Source organism: Mobula hypostoma, chromosome 4, assembly GCF_963921235.1.
Source record: "Mobula hypostoma chromosome 4, sMobHyp1.1, whole genome shotgun sequence".
NCBI lineage: Eukaryota > Metazoa > Chordata > Chondrichthyes > Myliobatiformes > Myliobatidae > Mobula > Mobula hypostoma.
Genome location: NC_086100.1, coordinates 126,563,108 through 126,584,283, shown reverse-complemented (window position 1 = coordinate 126,584,283; position 21,176 = coordinate 126,563,108). Strand labels below are relative to the sequence as shown.

The following is a 21,176-nucleotide window of genomic DNA, read 5'->3' as shown; positions in this document are numbered from 1 at the left end:
GTAAGCTTTCAAAGAATATTAAGAAATGCATTTTACAATTAATGGAAATGTGTCTATGGAATGGAAATGTCTACTGTTAGAAACAGTGTATTTTGGGAAAACAAGGAGCCAGCAAACCCATCTTTCTTCACAAAGAAATTCAGAAATAACCTCAAAGTCAAGGAATATGGGGTCTAATGAAAATGAAAGGCTGAACAAAATAAGTAATAGTAGGGGGAAATTTAAAGGTCTGATATATCCTTGGGCCTGAGAAGCTGCAACCCAAAGTAATGAGAAATGCCCTAGTGCGTGCATTGGCCTTCATTTTCCAAAATATTTTATCTCTGAAACAGTTCCAGAAGATTAGAGGAAAGCCAAGGAAAAGGTAGAGAGAAAGCAGTGAATTATAGACTGGTTAGCCTGGCTTTCAGAGTGTGGAAAATGTCTTAAGTCCATTATATAAACCAAACAGCAGAGCACTTGGGGAAGAAATGGATAATGGCAACATGTATTTATGAAATAAAATTCTGTTTGGGAAATCTGCTGTTATTTTTCTCTTTTGAGAATGTTACTACGAGGATAGATGAGGGAGGACCAATGGCTGTGGTGTAATTGGATTTGCCTAAGGCTTTTAGTAAGGTTCCACATAAAGATTATATACTGGACTAGCTGGTACTTGAGCTATTCATTGGATATGTTAATGGTTTTGATGAGGAAGCCAAATGTAATATTTCCAGATTTACCTAGGACACAAATCTATGTGGGATTGTGAACTGCGATGAGAATGCGGAAGGGCTCAAGTGTTGTATAGGATATTTTGAGATAGTGGACAGGCACAGTAATGAATAAATATGAGCTTTGGTATTTCTTTTGCTAATAACATGAAGGTTAAATTATTAACTGGGAAAAGGAGAATGGGTGACCATGCATGCATGGCATGCAGTGGTTAAGAAGGCGAATACATTGGCCTTAGACCATAAGACCATCGTGAGAAGGCTGAAATAAGGTAGAGGGATGCCTTCCTGAAATTCCAGAGAACCTTTGTGAGATTGTACCTTGAGTACTGTATGCAGTTTTTATAGCTTTGTCCAAAAATGCATGTTCTCATTATTGAGGGAGTGAGGGGTGTGCGCACCATCTGTTTTTTTTGGGATGGCAGAACTGATGAGAGTTGGCAGACTGGCATTCTTTTTGGTAGAGTTGAGAAGAATGATAGGGGATCTAATAAAAATGTACAAAATTCAATATGAACAAGTCAGACAAGATGCAGGAGGATGTTGTTGAAGACAGGGCAGTCCAGGAATAGGAGTCCCAATATAAGAGTAATAGGTAAGCAGTTTAAGACTGTAAGCCTTCCATGAAATAATAGAAGCAATATCACCACTACATAAATACATGAAGGGCTGATGTATCAAGAGATGTGGTGGGGTGGTGGGAGGAGGGAGGGAACAAAAGCAGGAACAGGATACTGAATTTTATGATTATCCACAATATTGAATGGTGAAGCAACCTCAAGTAGGCTAAATGCCTATATTGTTCCTTTTTTCTGTTTATCAGTTTCCAAACGAGAGTCCTAAAGTAATCTTGTGTTAGTCCTAATTAGTTGCTGGTCAGAATTATATAATTTACTGCTAGGATAGTTAGTTTGAGGATCGTCTTGCTGCTTGTTCTGGTCTCCTGCTACACAAATACTACATATATTGGTGTATCAAGAGCAGCTGTATGATGAACAAAAGGTTTGAAACATTTATTAATCTTGTTTATGAACACGGACTACTTAGGCAAGGAATATTGTCACAATATCCAAATATTAGCTATTGCTTTGGGGATTAAAGGAGATAAAAAGTGGATAAAGGAGGAGTCAATCAAAGAGAGGTTGGGATATTTGGAAGTTTTAAATTAAAAAAAGGATTGTTTAGTTGTAAAACTTAAAAACAAGTGTAATATGTAGGGCAAACAACAGGAATTCTGCAGATGCTGGAAATTCAAGCAACACACATCAAAGTTGCTGGTGAACGCAGCAGGCCAAGCAGCATCTATAGGAAGAGGCGCAGTCGACGTTTCAGGCCGAGAAGGGTCTCGGCCTGAAACGTCGACTGCGCCTCTTCCTATAGATGCTGCTTGGCCTGCTGCGTTCACCAGCAACTTTGATGTAATATGTAGGGGCTTGTCTGTCGATTGTAGGGAGGGAGGATGTGTGATGCTAGAGTGTGAGGAATCTAGGGAACCTGAGAGTGGGTGATTGTAGTGTATGAGGTGAATGTAGAGATGGGTGGTGGTAGTTTAAATACAAAGCTGAAAATGTGATATGTGAGGCAGTTGTGTTACCAGATGCCAGTCTAGGTAAACAAAAATGGAGCGATAAATACATTTTGATAATTGTTATTTCTGAGACAACCAATAGGAAAGTATCATTTAATTTGACAATAAATAAGATTGTCTTAAAATATCAACAATTCAATAAAAGCTTAAATCCTGAATTAAAAATCATCTTGAACTTTGGAGGATTGTTTTGAGATACAGAAATGCTTACCATGTTGAAAGCTTGGACATTTCTAGTTTATCTAGTTTCTTCCATCTAACTGTAGTGAAATGGTTCATATTTGCAGCTTGTAGACCATTTTTAGTTTTTTTTTTGGAGATTGTAGTTGAGAAAAACAATTGTGTATGAAACTAGCAAGATGTTTATTGTTGGGATTAAGTTTTCAAAAGAAGAAAATACATAATGCAATTTAGACCATGGTATTTTGTCACAGTATCTAACCGTTGACATGTAGTTTCTTAAAACATAGTGGAATTAAAATAATCCTTTATTGCAGTGGTACATGGTGACAATTGTACACATCTATAATCGTTGGAAGAACAGTGAGATCCGCTGCTATGTTAACGGTGAACTGGCATCTTTTGGGGAGATCACATGGCTTGTGAATACCAGTGATGTAAGTAGAATTACAAGGTGAAAAATTGAAATACTACATCTTGTAGATATCTTGGCCTGTGTTTTACCTTTTGTTAAATTCCTTGTATTTTGATCTGAAAATGCATCTTTAAATAACTATTGATCTTTAACATTTACAAATAATATAATGGATTAAAACTTCCAAGTTCTTCTGCAAAATTCATTTTGAGGGAATAGATCCTGTTTTTATATTGCATTTCTTTTTCTTGTTGCAGCATCTTTGTTCCATTCTCAATGCTTTTTATAAATTAAAATCATTTGGTAATTAGAAACTTAGAATTCCTGTTGGAATATTATAAAATATTTTTATAAGTGAGGGGAAAGGTACATGGGTCCCTTGCCTCTCAGTTGTCAGTTAAACTTCCCTGCCCCTGCTTTGAGACTTTCCTTTCTGATTCCTTTCCCTTCCCCACTCTACATTTTTAAATCTGTTTCGCTAATCATTTACAGTTATGATGAAAGTCATTCAGTTTGAACTGTATTTCTCTGCAGAAACTGATGAGCACTTCTGTCATTTTGGAGAGTATCTTAATTCTCTGCTAAATGTAGCCTGAAAGTATTGAATTGGAACTATAGTCATAGTCATACTTTATTGATCCCAGGGGAAATTGGTTTTCGTTATAGTTGCAGCATAAATAATAAATAGTAATAGAAATACTACTATTAGTAAGTAGTAATAGTCATGGAAATAATAACTAGTAATGGAATAGCAATAGAAAAATAGTAATAAATAGTTAATTAGTAATATGTAAATTATGCCAGTAAATTATGAAATAAGTCCAGGATCAGCCTATCGGCACAGGGTATCTGACCCTCCAAGGGAGGAGTTGTAAAGTTTGATGGCCACAGAAAGGAATGACTTCCTATGACGCTCTGTGCTGCACCTTGGAGGAATGAGTTTCTGGCTGAATGTACTCCTGTGCCCACCCAGTACATTATGTAGTGGATGGGAGACATTGACCAAGATGGCATGCAACTTAGACAGCATCCTCTTTTCAGACACCACTGTGAGAGAGTCCAGTTCCATCCCCACAACATCACTGGCCAATTGGAGAATTTTGAAAAGAATTTTGAAATTCAGTTTTGAAGGATTTGATTATTCATATTTTGTATTCATATTTCATTTTCCGGTTTAAAGTGGAGCCATAACATATTTGATTAGAAATTAAAATATCTTGCATATTTTGCACAGATCACTATAACCAATGAGAAGATAAACTGTATGCTTCTCCCATTCTTGTTTAGAGTTAGTTTTGTTTTGCTGTTTTCTCAGATGATGCATTACTTAGTTTACAAACATGAAGGCTTAATAAATTTTATATGGCATTTTTTTCCGAGTTTGGTTATTTTGAGTACAATTATTTTCCAAGCTGCTGTCTTCTGAAGGTTGTACCCTTCATACTAGAGGTATTTGTCACCTATATTTTAACATTGTTATAAGCACTGTACTTGCTGAAGGCTCTTAAGTTGTGAAGGACAGATAAATTCAAGATTGAATATTAATAGCATTTAGAAATTACCTTAAAATTTCATCTATTTTGTTACCTTGGTTAAGAAATCAAATTTTTGACATGAAAAATTTGCATAACATATATAAAATAATTTGTTGATCTTTTTAGACATTTGACAAATGTTTCCTGGGATCTTCGGAAACAGCAGATGCAAATCGAGTATTCTGTGGGCAACTTGGAGCAGTTTATGTGTTCGCGGAAGCTCTCAATGCAGCTCAGATATTTGCAATATATCAACTTGGTCCTGGATACAAGGTATTGTAAAGCAGAGATAAAACAAAATACCGAAGAAGGTGGGAATCTGAAATAGAACAGATGATGCTAGGAATATTCAATAGTACAGATAGCATCCGTGAAGAGAAAATCAATATTAATGTTTTGTGGCAATAAGTTTTCATCAGAGCTGGATTTTGGTAGAGATAAAACAAATTGTAAGTTGCAGAGAAAGTTAGGGTGGAATGAATAAATAGAAACTCAGTGATTGGAAGATAGAAGAGATTGAATGACAGAAGTGGTGATAGACAAAAGATAGTAGTGTTACAAGGATGAACTCAAGTATTAACTCTCAATAATGATCAGTTAGGCATAGAGAATCTATATTTACTGACAAGCACTTTTATTGGCTCACTTAGCAAACACATGAATTTATAAAACTTGAATACCTCTGTGAACACTGACCAGATTTCCCTGACCTCCCCCCCCCCGCCAACAGTCAAAGAAGAGAAAAGGTAATACGTAGTAAAAGGAATCTACTCTGGTCAAGGATTCTTCTCGATTTCAATTTAATTGCCACATTTCTGATGCGGAGACATTCCCTTCTGCAATGGCTGGTTTCCACAGAGGTGTCACTGTCTATGCTCCTGAAATACTCCATTTTTATTCTTTTCCTGATCAGATAAATCTATGATGTTTCAATTTTGTTGGCTCAAGATAATCTGACCAACTTGTGTTTGCTTCTCATTGGATGTGACCCAAGGTTATAAGCAGTATTGCTTTATGATTCTGCTTTCAGCGTTTTGTCCTGGATAATGTCTCAGACTGGCTCAAAGCAGGTCAACCAAATACTGGACCCGGCGAATCAGATCACAGGGTATTCTTTCTGCTTACCTGCTGCTTAACATAATAAACAGCTTCTTATCTGAGAATGGTCTCAGGTTTAGCAGATCATCAGCAGAAACTCCTTGTGTCCACATTTAAGTTATCCCTGAGCAAGAACCAGTTCACTGAACAATCTCACAAAATGGCTGACCCCATTCCTGCAATCACATTGACAAAAACAAAGTTTTTTGCTTTGTCAAGTTCCACTGCTCTCACGTCATTCCTATTAGCTGATTTGAAGATTGTAGTTCTTACTGTCCAGCAGCAGTAAAGGCTCGTGAGTAACCAAAGTTATGTTTAGGACGTGTAAAAAGATGAATGAAATGCTAGCATTTTTCAATTCTGTCAAAGTCATTTGACTTGTTACATAAAATCATGAGAGGTGCTTCTTGATACTGAGTATTTCAAGTTTTTTTAAAAACAAAAATGTAGTTTAAAGATAATTGACAGTTTGGATTTTGAGAGAGAGTTTCACCTTGATGGATCGAAAGAGACTTTTCATTTCTTGGCAGTTTATCTTGTAAATCTGTTAATATGATAAATAACTTATTCATGCTACAGGTGTTCATCCTTGAATGTTTGTGCTATTGGTACCTGTGAAATGAAAAACATAAACATAATTATATTCTGCAGGATTTCTATATTGTGTTTCCTTATGACACGAAAAGGGGCCATTTGATACATTGGGTCAGTGATGGACTGCAGAGCACTCCCATCTCAACCGCTCACTCATTTTTCTAGTAACTTATTCTCCCCACATTCCCATCAAACACCCTTCTCCTATCAAGCTCTTCAGATTACACATCAACCTGCTCAAGGGGCAACTTAATAGTGGTCAAATATCCAACCAACCATCTCTTTGGGATTGGGAGAGAATTGGAACACTGAGGCTATAGGGAGAATGTGCAAACTCTACAGTCAGCACTGGAGGATTGAACTGTGAGGGCAGCAGAAGCTGAGTTTGCAGCTCTACAGATGAGCTGCCCACTGTCTTGAGAAGAATGTGACACATGTCCAAGGTCCAGCATATGAATGGAAACCAATCAAGCACATGTCCAAGTGCTTAAGCTCTGTTGTAGATTGTGTTTGTTATACAGTAGAAAGCAACAGCTTGTAGTTGTGTAGCATCTTTTAACACAGTGAGGCATTGCAAGATACTTCAGACAACCATTTGATGCTAAACATCTTGATGTTTAGCAGTAGACAACAAGTTTTTAATAGCTTGGCCAAAGGGATAAGTTTTATGTAGTGTTTTAAATTAGGAAAGAGAAGCAGATATATTTAGGAAGCGAATTCCGGACCTTGAGCCTTTGGCATAGCAGGTACTTTTTGTAGTTGAATGATTTTAAAATTGGTTGTTCAAGAGGGCAGAATTGGGAGAAGAGGGTTGTAGGGTTTTTTAAAGCCGAAATTTGGAGAGGCAGTAATAGACTATAAAACAAGGTTGAGAATTTAAAAGTTGTTGTAATAATGCTTTCCCAGGAAGTCATGGCAGAAATTATTGGAATGCGTATATTCTGTAACTAAATGAGTCATGGGGGAGAAAATGCATGTTGAATCCTCAAGGTAGAGGACATGTACTGAAATTTGTGATGTTCCCAAGGCTGAATATACATCAAACATTGATAAATAGCCAGACAATGACTATGAAAGACAAATGTTTGTCAGAAGCAGTTCGAAGTCCACACTACTGAGGTTTCAGTACTGAAAGTCTCAAAGATGGTAGTTTGTGGAATTGAATCATTTTGTGCTATTAAATAATCTCAACCTTCATTTTTGATGAGAAGTATTTGTACTTTTCCAGGGTGCTTTCAAATTTAAAGCAGAAAGTGATCTCCTACTAGCAGAACATCACAAGTCACTACTTTATGATGGTAAGCTCTCCAGCAGCATTGCCTTCACATACAATCCAAAAGCTACAGATGCTCAGCTGTGTTTAGAATCATCCCCGAAGGATAATCCATCTATTTTTGTTCATTCTCCTCATGCTCTCATGCTACAGGTAAGAGCCACAGTCTGTTTTGCACTTTAAAAAGTATATTTTCCTGTTAAGTTAATTATCTTTAACGTCTAAAACATACTTTGAAGTATTATTGTCAAATCTCTAATTGAAAAATGTGTTAAATTTAGTAAAGTTCTCTTCAAATTTAAATGGCTTTATACATCTGTGGTTTTTGGGGAACCTTTTGCAAGCAACTCTGCACTATCATGTTTTCTTTTTTGACTTGAAGTTTGCCTGTTAAGTAATGAAAGTAAGGTAGATTTTGTACTTGGATTTAATTTATGTGAATAACACATGGACGTTTCATTGATTTTGGGGGATAAAAGATGTATTGGAGCCATAACCTTTGCCTGTATAACACTTGCAACTTTTGCTTTAGAAAGATTGAGAGTAATTGCTTTTTCAATATTTCATTTAGTTTAAAAATTTTTTACTTCTTTTTCTTCTGCTTTTGAGGTGCATGATGGGTTAAGTCAAGGTTATCTTTCTAAAATTTGGATTTGAGCTTTGAATTTTCTCTTAACAGGATGTGAAAGCCGTTGTAACACATTCAGTACAAAGTGCTATCCATTCGATTGGTGGTGTTCAGGTGCTTTTTCCATTGTTTGCACAGCTTGACTATTATCAGCATTCTTCAGACCAAGTAGACAGTACTGTGTGGTAAGTGAATTTGATGATGTTCCTACCACTGGGGGATTGATTTTAAATAGGATATTGTTGATGGATTAACAAGTTTAAAGAACAATCCGTCCACCCACCACACCCTGTCCTTGCTGACAAACAATAGTTTCTGGTTCTGTTTTGAATGTTCTTGTTTTAAAATCCCACGCCCCTCTGTTTATCAATTTTCTCTAGTCCTGCATCACTAAGATGTCTGCTTCTCTGAGCTAAATTGCTCAGCCATTGGTAACAATGCTTTCAGTTGCCAAGGCCATGAAATTTTCTACTTGTATCTTTCTGCTTGCCTTTATAGCACCTTGTGTCTTGGTATCTACAGTACTGTGCAGAAGTCCTAGGCACATATATTAAAAAAATCTGAAAAGCAAAGATGCTTTTAAAAATGAAATGAAAATTGTCTAAATACAACAACATTTACTATAAAGAGCAGTAAGTAGTAACAAACTAAATTAAATCAATATTTAGTGTGACCACCCTTTGCCTTTTAAAACTGCATGAATTCTCTTCAGTACCCTGTTGTACAGTTTTATAACAAAATTGGCCGGTAGGTTGTTCTGAGCATCTTGGAGAGCTTGCCACAGCTTTTCTGCAGGCTTTGGCTGTCTTGCTTGTTTCTCTCTCTCCAGGTAATCCCAGGCAGCCTCGATATTGAGATCAGGGCTCTGTGGAGGCCATACCATCTGTTGCAGAACTTCTGGTTCTTTTCACTGAAGATCTTTATGACCTTGTTTGTGTTTGGGGGTCATTGTCCTGCTGCAGAATGAAGTTGGGACTGATCAGATGCCTCCCTGATGTGGTGGATGAAAATCTGCCTGTACTTCTGAGCATTGAAGATTTTGTTAATTCTGACTAGATCACTAATTCCATTTGCAGAAATGCAGTCCCAGACCTGCAGGGAACCTCTGCTATGCTTCACTGATGGCTGCAAACACTCATCTATGTACTGCTCTCCAGCTCTTCTATGGACAAATTGCTTCCTGTTTGAGCCAAGTATTTCAAATTTTGACTCGTCAGTCCAGAGCACTTGCTTCCATTGTTCAGCACCCCTTTCCTTGTGTTTTTCTGTTTAGGCGAGTGTCTTGCCTTTGTTTCCACTTCCAAGGAATGGCTTTTTGGCAGCAGCTCTTTCATGAAGACCACTCCTGATGAGTTCCCTGGACTGTAGAGAGGTGTACTTGGGTTCCAGTGGTTTCTGTGCGTTCAGAGCTGATAACGGTGCTGGATTTCTTCCGATTAGAGCCAACATCAGTTCGATATATCTCTCATCTGCTGCACTCAGTTTCCGTGGCTGATCACTGAATTTCTTTTAATCAGCCTTGCCTGTTTCTTTATGCTTCTTCAGAAGAACTTGGACAACACATCTTGAGACTCCTGTCTGCTGCAAAGTTTCTGCTTTGGAGAGAGCTTGCTCATTGTGACTTGAGGGTATGCTCACTCTTGCCATTGTGTAAGGATTGATGATTTGAAGATTAAACTGTCACATCTGCCACACGCTCATCTTTTAGATTGGTTGTTCTTCACCCAGTTCGATTCCTTCTGCACCTGTTTCAGTTAATCAGTTTAGTTCATTTAGCTCGTGTCATTGATCATTAGCATCTGTTATCTTTGTACTTGGCTATATATCTTTAATGTAATCAAGTTTTTATTTGAAAGGTGGTTGACTGTCGATTCATTTCCATAGATGTTGCCTGACCTCGCACAAAATGCTGGAGGAACTCAGCAGGCCAGGCACCATTTACAGAAAAGAGTAAAAAGTTGAAGTTTCAGGCCGAGACCCTTCATCAGGACATACTACACTACAATGGTTAATTTGACTAAAATTCTTCCATTATTTGCATTATAGGCATTTGCCTTTCATACTTTGTTCAAACATCTAAGGTTATCAGTGCATGGACTATTGATTAGTAAATAACAATGTGTGTCTGCATGTGATTGACAAATCAAAATAGATTTTAGATAAACATTAAAATTATTAACGAGGTATTTTTTAAGAATAAAAGTGAATTGGAAGAAGCTGGAACACAAAATTTCACACTGCTTAAGTTTTGTGAGGAATGTTTGACTTTTTTGGAATAAATGTAAGGTTCCAAATTTTTGGCTATGAAACTGGTAGAATTCTGAATGTTTTATTGTGAGATTACCTGTGATTATTTTTTTTTGGGTAATCAAAATACCTTTTTTCCTAATCCTTGAGGACGTGTAGAATGCAAACCCATTTCTCACTCTGTCTCATACTCATTTTTTAAGATGAGCATGGTTTCTGGACAATATAGGTAAATGGGCTGTTTTGTAGCTTAATGTACTATATGTCTACATGCCTTTATTTTGCTTTAGGCTTTAGTCAAAAAAACATGTCAACTTCCACCACCCACTCCTATTCCTACATCTAATTTGACAATGCTATTTTCTGTATTAAAGTTTAATCATGGTGGTTTTGACTTTTCAGCTATTTTAACCAGTAATGTTAACTGGAAAGATTATTTGTTTCTAAACTGAACTTTGAACTTTTGAATATCTCTTTTGTTACTTAATATCAATAAGCAACTATATCCGGATAGTTTTAACCTTCTTTAGCTGAAATCCCCTGTAACTTTAAAACAAAATCAGGATACTACCATTCCTCTCATCAAATCCCCCCCTAGCTTTTGAGAGATCAGTCGTATTCTTCTTGTATCTTTGTAAATTATTATTTCTTGGATATCTGTTGAAAATCAAAAATGACTTGGGTTTCTGCCTCTTTATAGACAGCGAGCTGAGGATACAGTAGCACTTATCAACTATCTTATTTTTCCAGAAATCTCATGGTTTGGCGTTTAGCCTACTGGGTTCTTTTTACGATTTTCCCCCTTTTAAGCTTGCCTGGCTCATTGGAGATGTTGTTAAATTGCTGTGGAACATCACAAATACTTCTGAAAATACAGTTACTTTATTATGAGTACACACAATATCCTACACGTGTCGATCATGTGATCGTAAACCGATATACATGTAAACTCAATGCCTAGAACTGAGTGTGTGTGTGTGTGTGTGTGTGTGAGAGAGAGAGAGAGATGCTGATACAGCCTTTCTCTAGTCTTTCTCAAGTTCAATTTAGGAATTGAACTCCAGTTTAGGAGCATAGTCCAAAAAAAGCTGACTTGCCAAATATTTTTTTGAGGGAGATTGTTTAAATTCAAGAGACAGCTGGAAGAAGATCTGAGAGTTAGAGCAGGATTATAAAATGAAAATGATTCTGTGATGTACTTGGGGCCCAGACCATGAAGGACTTTAAAATAAGGAAGAGGACTTTAAAGTCAATTCTAAAAGATACAGGAAGCCAGTGCAGAGTCGTTAGTAAGGGAATGACAGAAACAAATGTACCTCTGCAATTTTTTAAAATGTAGAAATGCTGCTCTTGTTACTTTGTGGGATTTAAAATTGAAATCTGAATCTAGCATAATGCCCAGTCTAGTTACTCTTGATTTTATAAGGGGAGCCAAGTTCCCAAATTTTTCAAGAAGTTTATCCCTTTGGCTTTACCAAAAGAATTTCAGTTTTATCTTCATTTAGTTTTAGGAAATTATTGCTCATCCATTTGTTTATTACAACCATACCAGAAGTCAGAGACGATAGGGTGTTATCATTGTCAGGCTTGACCGAGATGTACTGTTGTGTGTCATCTGTATTACTGTGGCAATCAAGTTTAAGCTCTCTAATGTCTCCGAAGGAGAGCATGTTTCAGGAGAAGAGTAGGGGACCAAGCCAGCTTCCCTGAACAACACCAAAAGGTACATTGTATCTCTTAGAAAATTGGTCTCCAAGACAAACAAAAATATATGAACAAAACAAATTTGAGGCACTGCTAGAGAGGCCAATCTAGTTCTCAAGGCGATCTAAGAAAATTTTGTAGTCAATTGTGTTGAAGCCTGCACTTAGATCTAGAAGAATTAGAACTGAGACAGTTGACATCAGTGCTGAGCCTAAGGTCATTGACAATTTTGGTAAGGGCTGTCTCCATGCTGTGGTTTGCTCTAAAACCTGACAAACTTTTTTCGAATATTGTTCCCATTCAGAAAGTTGTTGAGTTGGTTGAAAATGACTTTTTCAAGAATCTTGCCCAGGAAGGGAAGATTTGATACAGGCCTATAGTTAGCTAGTACAGGTCGACCTTCACTAATTTGACTACCTGTAATCCGGTTCCTTTGATAATCTGGCACTGATTGTGCTTAATGTGATCCTTCTGTAATTCGGCATTTTCACTAATCCGGCACTCCTCAGGTCCCAATGGTGCCGGTTTAGTGAAGGTCAACCTGTACTTCGCATTCAAGGCTTGGCTTATTTAGTAGGAGTTTGACAGCCGCAATTTTGAAGGCATCTGGGAAAAACTCCAGCTTCAAGGAATGTGTTAACAATTATTTTGCCAGAATTGAAAACACTATTAAGAGTTCTTAAAGTGTGGTACAGACAAGGTTGAGACTGTAATTAGACAGTTTTCTCTTAATTATGGACTTGTAGAGTTCTGAATCAGAAATACTTATAAATTTTGACATGGTTTTCCATCTTTTTAAGAGGTGGCTCTAGAGGTTACATGTATCTGTAGCTGTACTGTTCCTCATGGAAGTAGTTTTGTTGATATTAAAAAATAATATTGCCATGTCTTCCAGGATATGGCATTTATTTTATATTGAAGCACCAAGCAGTCATACTGTAACTTGCTTTTCTATTCTGTTCCCTTTCATTTATTTGTGGCTCAGTGTTGGTGCATGATCCCTGATTTTGAGTTTCATTGTTATGCTTCCAAACTGCAGTAGCACCTGTGGTTTGCGAACATTAGGTTTAAAAATTAAAGTCTGAAATAATAACTGAGAAGACTAGAAACTCTGTGGGTTAGGCAGCTAATGTGCAAAGAGAAGCAGTTAGTCAAGTCTGGGACTCTTCTGATAATGGGGGTTCAAAATGAATGTTCCCGGCTTTTCCAGCTTTTATTTTAGGTTCAAAAACCTGTTAAAATATTTTGTTTAATTTCTATATGATCTTTTTGGGTGATCAATAAGACTTACTATTTGCTTTTTTTGTGTCAGAACCATGGTTGCAATGTGGAAGAAACAAAAATATAGAAGAGATAATGTGGATTTACATGGCCTATAGCCTGAAAGAGTGGGAAAAGCTATCTTTTGTCTTACTGATTTCTGCCTAGAAAGATCTGAGAGTGGCTGTTATAAATAGTTTGTTCAGAATTCTAGTCAAAAAAAACTTATGCTCTTAACTTTTTACTGTAGACACAAAAGGTATTCAATTTCTGGTATTCTCTCCCTTTCCACTGTTAAGTAAAATTATAATAAATTATTGAGCTAGTAGCTTGATTATAGCTGGAATCTGATACAGCATTACCTTAGTAGCTAGTGTTTCTTTCAAAACACCAGTAGGGCATGGAGAACCTGAAAATTTGGGCTGTGAAACCACTTTAAAACTCTACTAAAGCCTGCTCAAGAGTTCAATCCCAAACCAGCAGTTCTGCCTGTCAGCTGTTATTTTATTAGTATTCCAGTGAATTTCTCATTTACTTTTTAAAAAGATGTTCCCCAGTAAGTTCCAAGAAGACACAGAAATATATTAAGTTAAATTTCGAGAGAGTGTAGAACTGCGGCCCCAATTGTTCAATAAGCATAGGAATTTGAAGTGGTTGGGAAGCTTGGTAACTGGGAATCCAGCTGGCAGGAAGGGAGCTAATTCTTTCAGTTCATAATTACCCCACCAATTCTTTTGCAAGCCTTGAAACCCCTATTATCTCTGAATTTCTGGACTTTGCATGTGTGTGCAAATCTTTTAGACAAATTCTTTCGCTCTTCATTTGATTCCTGCTAGCCCAAGATCATTATTCCATTGTTCTTCCTTAAAGTATTTGCAGCACTTTCTTTTTGCTTTTTTGATATCTGCTCAAGTGCATTTCTAGCCTCATATTGAGGTTTGTGCATATACAATATAGGGACACATGAATAGAAAGATGAAGTTATGTAATGGGTATCATAGATTTTTTCCCAAGGACTTTGTGAGTGGTTGAAAACACTTAGTTGGTTTATTATTGCACATATAATGAGACAGTGGAAAAACTTGTCTTGCATATTGTTCATACAGATCAAATATTTACACAATGCTTTGAGATAAACAAGGTAAAACAATAACAACACAGAATAAAGCAACAACTACAGAGAAAGTGTAGGGCAGCAGAGAATAAGGTGCAGGGTGATAATTAGGTAAATTGTGAAGTCAAGAGTCCATCTCTAGGACTTCCAGTTGGCAGCCACATGGAGGAGTTGCAGAGAACCGGCGCTTCGTCCTACTTTTTATTTCCACACTCCTCCTTACCCCTTTTCTCATACCAAACTGTTGGACTTTTTGCCCTTCCCCCTGCCTGCGACTATGCTCACTTCACAATGACCTCAGAGTACTAAATCTGGGGAAAAAAGGCGATTCGGCAGCTGGCTTGACAGTTGAGGCTATCTCCACGCTGCTAGACCAACACCGTGAGGCGTTAGCGGCCGAATTTAAATCTTTTATCAGTCTGCTGGAAACGAAACTTGACCAAATCCAATGCAAAGTGGAGGACCATGGCCAACGCCTACCCTCTCTCGAGCTCGCTACAGACGACCTGAGCCAACACGTCAGTGAGCTGGAAAACATCTGCTCCAGCTTACATGAAAACAATATCAAGCTAATAGCTAAAGTTACTGACCTGGAAGGCCGGAGCAGACAGCAGAACCTACGCACCCTGGGCCTGCCAGAATCTATTGAAGGCGGACGTTGTATTGAATTTTTTTTTTCCAGTCTGCTTTGTGAGATCTTTGAGAAGGAGACGCTCTCATCCCCACCGGAGATTGATAAAGCCCACCGTTCACTAGCAGCTAAACCAGTCCCAGGACAGAGACCACGCCCGGTCATTCTTCGCCTGCACTGCTACCAGATTAAACATCTCCTGGTTGGAGAGGCCCGGCGGATAGGGAAGCTAGAATATCGTGGCCAGCAGGTTCGGGTTGTGGAGGACTACTCTCCCGAAGTTTTGACCCTGCGAGCCAAGTACAGAGAAGTAATGATGGAGCTATACAACCAAGGACTCAGGGGTTCTCTACTATACCCTGAACGGCTCCGTATCACAGTTCCCAGCGGTGACAAGAAGTGGCTATGCTGGGTAGACGAAGCACGGAAATGTATTGACAGCCTCCTCACTACACCGAATTCTTCATAAAAATACTTTTCTCCCATACCCTCTGCCAGGTAATGTTAGCAGTGCTTGGATAGCGAGGTCTGGTCTGTGTTGGCTGGGTTAGGTACTGACTACCATGATAGGTGGAATAATATTCATTCAGACTGCTGTCTTGAGAGAGTATTTCCTTTTACCTTCAATTCAGTGAACTCTACAACCTTTTGGGAAGAGCACTGGGTAAAGTCTGTTTATTTTTTATTTTTTTCTTCAAATATCAGTTTGTATTTCTGTTTTATGGTTCATTTTTCAGAGCCATATTTAATAAACTTTGGGGAAATTGTTTTGTCTCTCACCAAGCACAATGTCAGTTTAGGAGTGTTGAATGCTTACTGGTTCCTTTAAATATCAGTAATGGAGTTGAAGATGACGCTACTAGTGACAGGAAGCTGTACTGTTAGATGATTTATGTTCTTAAGAGCTTTCCGCTGTGCTCTCTGGCAGCTGTCTTGGGGGGTGGGGGGAGGGTACTCCAATGCTGGTACTGTTTTAAGAACCCTTAGAAGTCCTTGTTATACAGGCTTTATTTCTGCCCTGTTTCTCTTTATTTTACACTTTTGCCTCAGAGCTGATACCCGAAATCTTGACACCGCTTGTGCCTATCAACCTGTATCTCTTTTAAAGGAGAATGGTTAGTCCGTTAAATTTTGTAAGCTGGAACATCAAGGGGCTGAATCACCCTGTTAAAAGAAGGAAGGTGTTCTCACATCTCACTGTTTACTACAGCAATTGCATTTCTACAAGAAACATACATTTGCAGTTCTGACAATTCCCGTCTTATGTCATGATGGGCGGGGCAGCAATTCCACTCTACTTTCCAGGCTAGGGGTGGGGAGGGGGGTGGGCGTCTCAATTCTCATAAATCAAAATGTTCCCTTTGAGCTCCACAATACAATATCAGATACAAACGGCCATTTTGTCATTGTCTCAGGGAAATTATATAATACATTGGTAGTGTTGGCTAACATATATGCTCCTAACTCGGATGATGTGGACGACTTCGAACTTTTTTTTCTGTGCTGCCATATCTGAGCTCATACTCTCCCATACTAGGTGGAGACTTCAGCTGTTGGTTAGATCAGTGCTGGATCAATCGCCTCCTATTCTCAGAGTACTAAGCAAACCTGCCTCATTAATTCAGTCCTTCCTCTCCAACTATGGCATCTCTGTATGGCACTTTCTCCACCCAAATAAGAGAGAATATTAATTCTTCTCACGTCCATCACACCTTTTCTAGAATTGACTACTTTCTAATTGATAACCAGCTGATTCCATCGGTCCGTTCCTGTGTTTATCAGAGTGTAGTGATATCAGACCACGCTCCAGTTGTCCTGTCTATAATTCTTCCTGGCCTTCCTCAAATAAATAAGCATTGGCGTTTTAATTCAACCTTACTGTCAGAATATGATTTTGTAAAATTTGTGGAGGACCAGATAATCTTTTTCCTTAATACCAATATGTCACCTGAAGCCTCAAGCCTGGTTGTTTGGGGTGCTTTGAAAGCATACCTCAGGGGTCAAATAATTTCCTACACTGAGAATATGAAAAGGAATACCCATAAAGAATGACAAGATCTGGCCAATCAAATTAAAGAAATAGACCAACAATATGCTCAAATTAAATCAAATTCATTTTTGTCACTGCTCTTACCTCAACTAACCTTGGTTCTATTTGATTCGTTTAAACAAGCTAAACAGCCAGCATCATTTAATGAGGCATGCATCATTCTAGCGAAGAGAGGCAAAGAGCCAACAGAGTGTACCTCATACAGGCCAGTCTCACTGTTAAATGTCGAAGTTAAAATCTTAGCTAAAGTTTTGGCCCGTAGACTGGAGAACATCCTACCCTCAGTTATTTCTGAAAACTAAACCGATTTTGTCAAAAACTGCCTCCTCTTTTTTAACATACGCCGTCTATTAAATATTTTATATTCACTTTCATTTGGGATCCCTGAATGTGTCATCTCCTTAGACGCAGAGAAAACATTTGACCATGTGAAATGGAATTACCTCTTTGCTGTTTTAGAAAAATTTGATTTTGTCCAAGTTTTATCACGTGGATTAAACTGTTGTATTTGTGTCCCATTGCCTCTGTTTTGACCAACTCTCAACAATCCCAACCTTTCAACCTCAAATGTGGAACCCGCCAAGGGTGCCCTTTAAGTCCTTTACTTTTCGATCTGGCCATAGAGCCACTGGCGATTGCGTTCCGCGGTTGTGCGAACCTGATGGAGATTTGGAGGGAGGGAGTTGAGCACAAAGTCTCTCTTTATGCTGTCGATCTTTTACTTTTTATGTGAAACCCGGTCATCTCCTTACCTCCCATGTTCTCACTCTTTAACAAATTTAGCCAGTTTTCAGGATACAAACTTTATTTACACAAGAGCGAACTTTTTCCAATAAATAGAGAAGCACAAGCACCAGAGTTCCATAACCTCCCTTTTAAGGAAGTGAATAATCAATTTACTTACCTCAGCGTCACAGTAACAAGGAAACATAACTGTCTTTTTGGAGAAAATTTCATTAATTTGTTAAATCATACAAAACAGAGCCTAGCACAGTTGTCACCCCTGTCCATGTCCCTGATGGGCCGAATTAATGTTGTCAAAATGAACATCCTTCCTAAATTCTTACACCTTTTTCAATCCGTACCAACTTTCGTTCCTGAAGCCTTCTTTGACTCGCTAGGCTCAGTCATATCGTCCTACTTATGGAAGGGCAAGCGTCCCCGACTGAATAAAGTCCATCTTCAAAAATCTAAAAGTGTTGGGGGCATGGCTTTGCCCAATTTCCGCTTCTGTTACTGGGCAGCTAATATACGCTGTCTCATCTTTTGGTCTCATTTTTACAACCAATCTGACTGCCCAATATTGGTGGCAAAAAAGCTGAACTCTTTTAAGAATTTCTCCATCTCCGCACTTCTTGGATCCACACTCCCTTTTCTTGTGCCTAAACCAATTGTTAATCCTGTTATAAAGCACACCCTGAGAGCTCAGTTCAGAAGGTATAGTGGTCTCCATGGCTTCTCTCTTTCAAGTCCTATTCTATATAATCATCTCTTCCAGCCTTCTGTACATGATTCAACATTTCAAGACTGGTATAGAAAGGGCGTCAGGTGCTTTAAAGATCTTTTTATAGACAACTGCTTTGCATCATTTGAACAACTGTCTGCAAAGTTTAACTTACCCAACACTCATTTCTTCAGATATTTGCAAATTAGACATTTTATCAGCCCTTTGAAATCAAACTTCCCTGAGGCACCCGACACAAACATCGTTGATATGTTTCTCTGCATGTATCCATTGTGGGACCCTTTCTTGAATATTTTCAGAATTCCCAGCCAAACTAAAGGTCCATCCTTTCTTCCTTTCCTTTGCACATAAATCCCTGACTTCCAGCATTTTCCGGTAAAATTCTACATACCCAGACTTGTCTAATATCTATTATTTGCAACAAGTTAGCGGTCCTGAGGCGAGTCCCCCTTAACAAAATTAAAACTGCCTGGGAGCAAGATTTAAATTTCTCACTGTCAGTTATGTATGGAATTCAATTCTTGAGTTAGTTAACTTAACCTCTTTATGTGCCTGTCACTGCTTGTTACAATTCAAGGTCATACACAGGGCCCATATGTCTAAAACTAACTTATCTCGCATTTACCCAGATGTTAATCCCTGCTGCGACAAATGCAAAACGGGTGAGGCTTCCCTTATTCACATGTACTGCACATGCCCTTGCTTGGAAAAATACTGGAAAGATGTTTTCCAAACTCTATCCCAAATACTTAATTACAATTTGGAACCTAACCCTTTGATTGCTCTTTTCGGCGCCTCTGGAGACGGGGACATGCACCTAAGTCTGACTAAACGTCGCACACTGTCTTTTCCCTCATGCTGCCCTTCCCATCCACGCTTAGTGGCTCAGGGACATTATGTCCAGTCTACACCTTGAGAAGATCCATTATTTAATTCTCAACTTGGACATAATGTTCCAAAAGGTGTGGGGACCCTTTCTTGAATATTTTCAGAATTCCCAGCCAAACTAAAGGTCCATCCTTTCTTCCTTTCCTCTGCACATAAATTCTTGACTTCCAGCATTTCCCAGTAAAATTCTACGGACCCAGACTTGTAAATATACAACAGTTTATGTATTAGGAAAGTGCACCTTCTCTATACCAATGTAGCTCTGTGGGGACAAAGGTTCTGTTTAACCCTTTTTGCTAATACAATGATGACGTGGAGATGGGGATTGGGAGGAGTGGGTTGGGGCAGGGAGGCAACTGAAGCATGATTGTAATATGGGTGCATCTCTTTCATAGATGTGAATTGTACATTTGATACAGTTGTTATGAACTGCACAAACCTTTATACTATGCTCTCTTTATTTAAAAAACAATAAAAATATTTGAAATAAAAAGAGTCCATTTCTAGTCTTATGAAGAGTCTAATTTCTCTAAACTATTTAAATCTACACAAATACTGTTATAACAGATGGCTAGAAGCTGTCCTTGATCTGATGGTACATGCTTTTAGGCATTTTTATCTTCTGCCTGATGGAAAAGGAGAGAAGAAAGAATATTTGTGATGAATGGGGACTTGGATTATGTTGGTTGTTTTACTGAGGCAGTGAGTCCATGGAGTGGAGACTGGTTTCCATGACGCGCTGAGCTGTGACCACTGCTGTCTGCAGTTTCATAGAGTCATAGAGAAGTACAGCACAGAAATAGGCCCTTCAGCTCATTCAGTCCATGCCAAAACGATTTAAACCACCTACTCCCATCGACCTGCACCAGGACCATAGCGCTCCATACCCCTACTATCCAAGTACCTGTGCAAACTACTCTTAAATGTTTAAATTGAGCTCGCACACACCAGCACATTCCACACTTTCATGAACCTCTGAGTGAATAAGTTTCCCCTCATTTTCCTCTTAAACTTCATACCTTTCACTCTCTTTCAATATTTTTAATAGTTTCTACATAGAAGAATACAGAGTACAAGAAAGTATATATAAAGGTTTAAAAAAAACCCTACCAATTACATTATATCTATTCATAATACCAATCTCATTACCCCGTATTCATGTAGGTTAGTCAAAGTTATATTGAAATATACTAATTACAAAAAGAGTCTAACCCCTACCAAGACCGAAGCTGTTTATTAAGGAGAAAAAAGGTAAAATACCTTCTCGTACAATAAGAATTAATAATAGCCAACATCTAATTTAAACAGTGAATTGAGGGTTTTGAAAGTTTTGAAAATAATTCAGAAAGCGTCCCCACAATGTTTGAAAGTCTTGACGAGATTCAGAAATTGAACAACGAATCTTCTCTAAATCTAAGCATGACATAACGTCGCGTAATCATTGAACATGAGTAGGAGGAGAAACATCTTTCCATTTAAACAAAAGCGCCCTCCTAGCTATAAGAGAGCTAAAGGCCAATTTCAACTTGATATCTTGTTCTGTAACAATACTGAATAGATTAGGTAGTCAGAGGATTAGGCTTAAAATTGACTTTGGAAAGTAAAGAAAAAGTTTGAACAACTTCCTTCCAATATTTTTCAAGACATGGACAAGTCCAAAACATATGAATTAATGAAGCTTCTCCATTATTGCATCTATCACAATAGGGAGATATATCCGAATAAAAACGGGATAGCTTATCTTTAGACATATGGACTCTTATGTACCGCATTAAATTGCATGAAGGAACGGC

The 21,176-nt window shown here is 38.1% G+C and overlaps 1 protein-coding gene across 2 annotated transcripts in view; it reads left to right on the top strand.

Moving 5' to 3' along the window:
- lrba (LPS-responsive vesicle trafficking, beach and anchor containing) overlaps positions 1 to 21,176 on the top strand; it is an 849,775-nt gene that overhangs the window by 53,608 nt on the left and 774,991 nt on the right. For both annotated transcript variants that reach the window (XM_063046460.1, XM_063046459.1), the window contains exons 7-10: positions 2,799 to 2,918; positions 4,558 to 4,704; positions 7,352 to 7,549; positions 8,076 to 8,209. In XM_063046460.1, the coding sequence (XP_062902530.1) occupies positions 2,799 to 2,918; positions 4,558 to 4,704; positions 7,352 to 7,549; positions 8,076 to 8,209 (599 nt within the window). The remainder of the gene's footprint in view (positions 1 to 2,798; positions 2,919 to 4,557; positions 4,705 to 7,351; positions 7,550 to 8,075; positions 8,210 to 21,176) is intronic.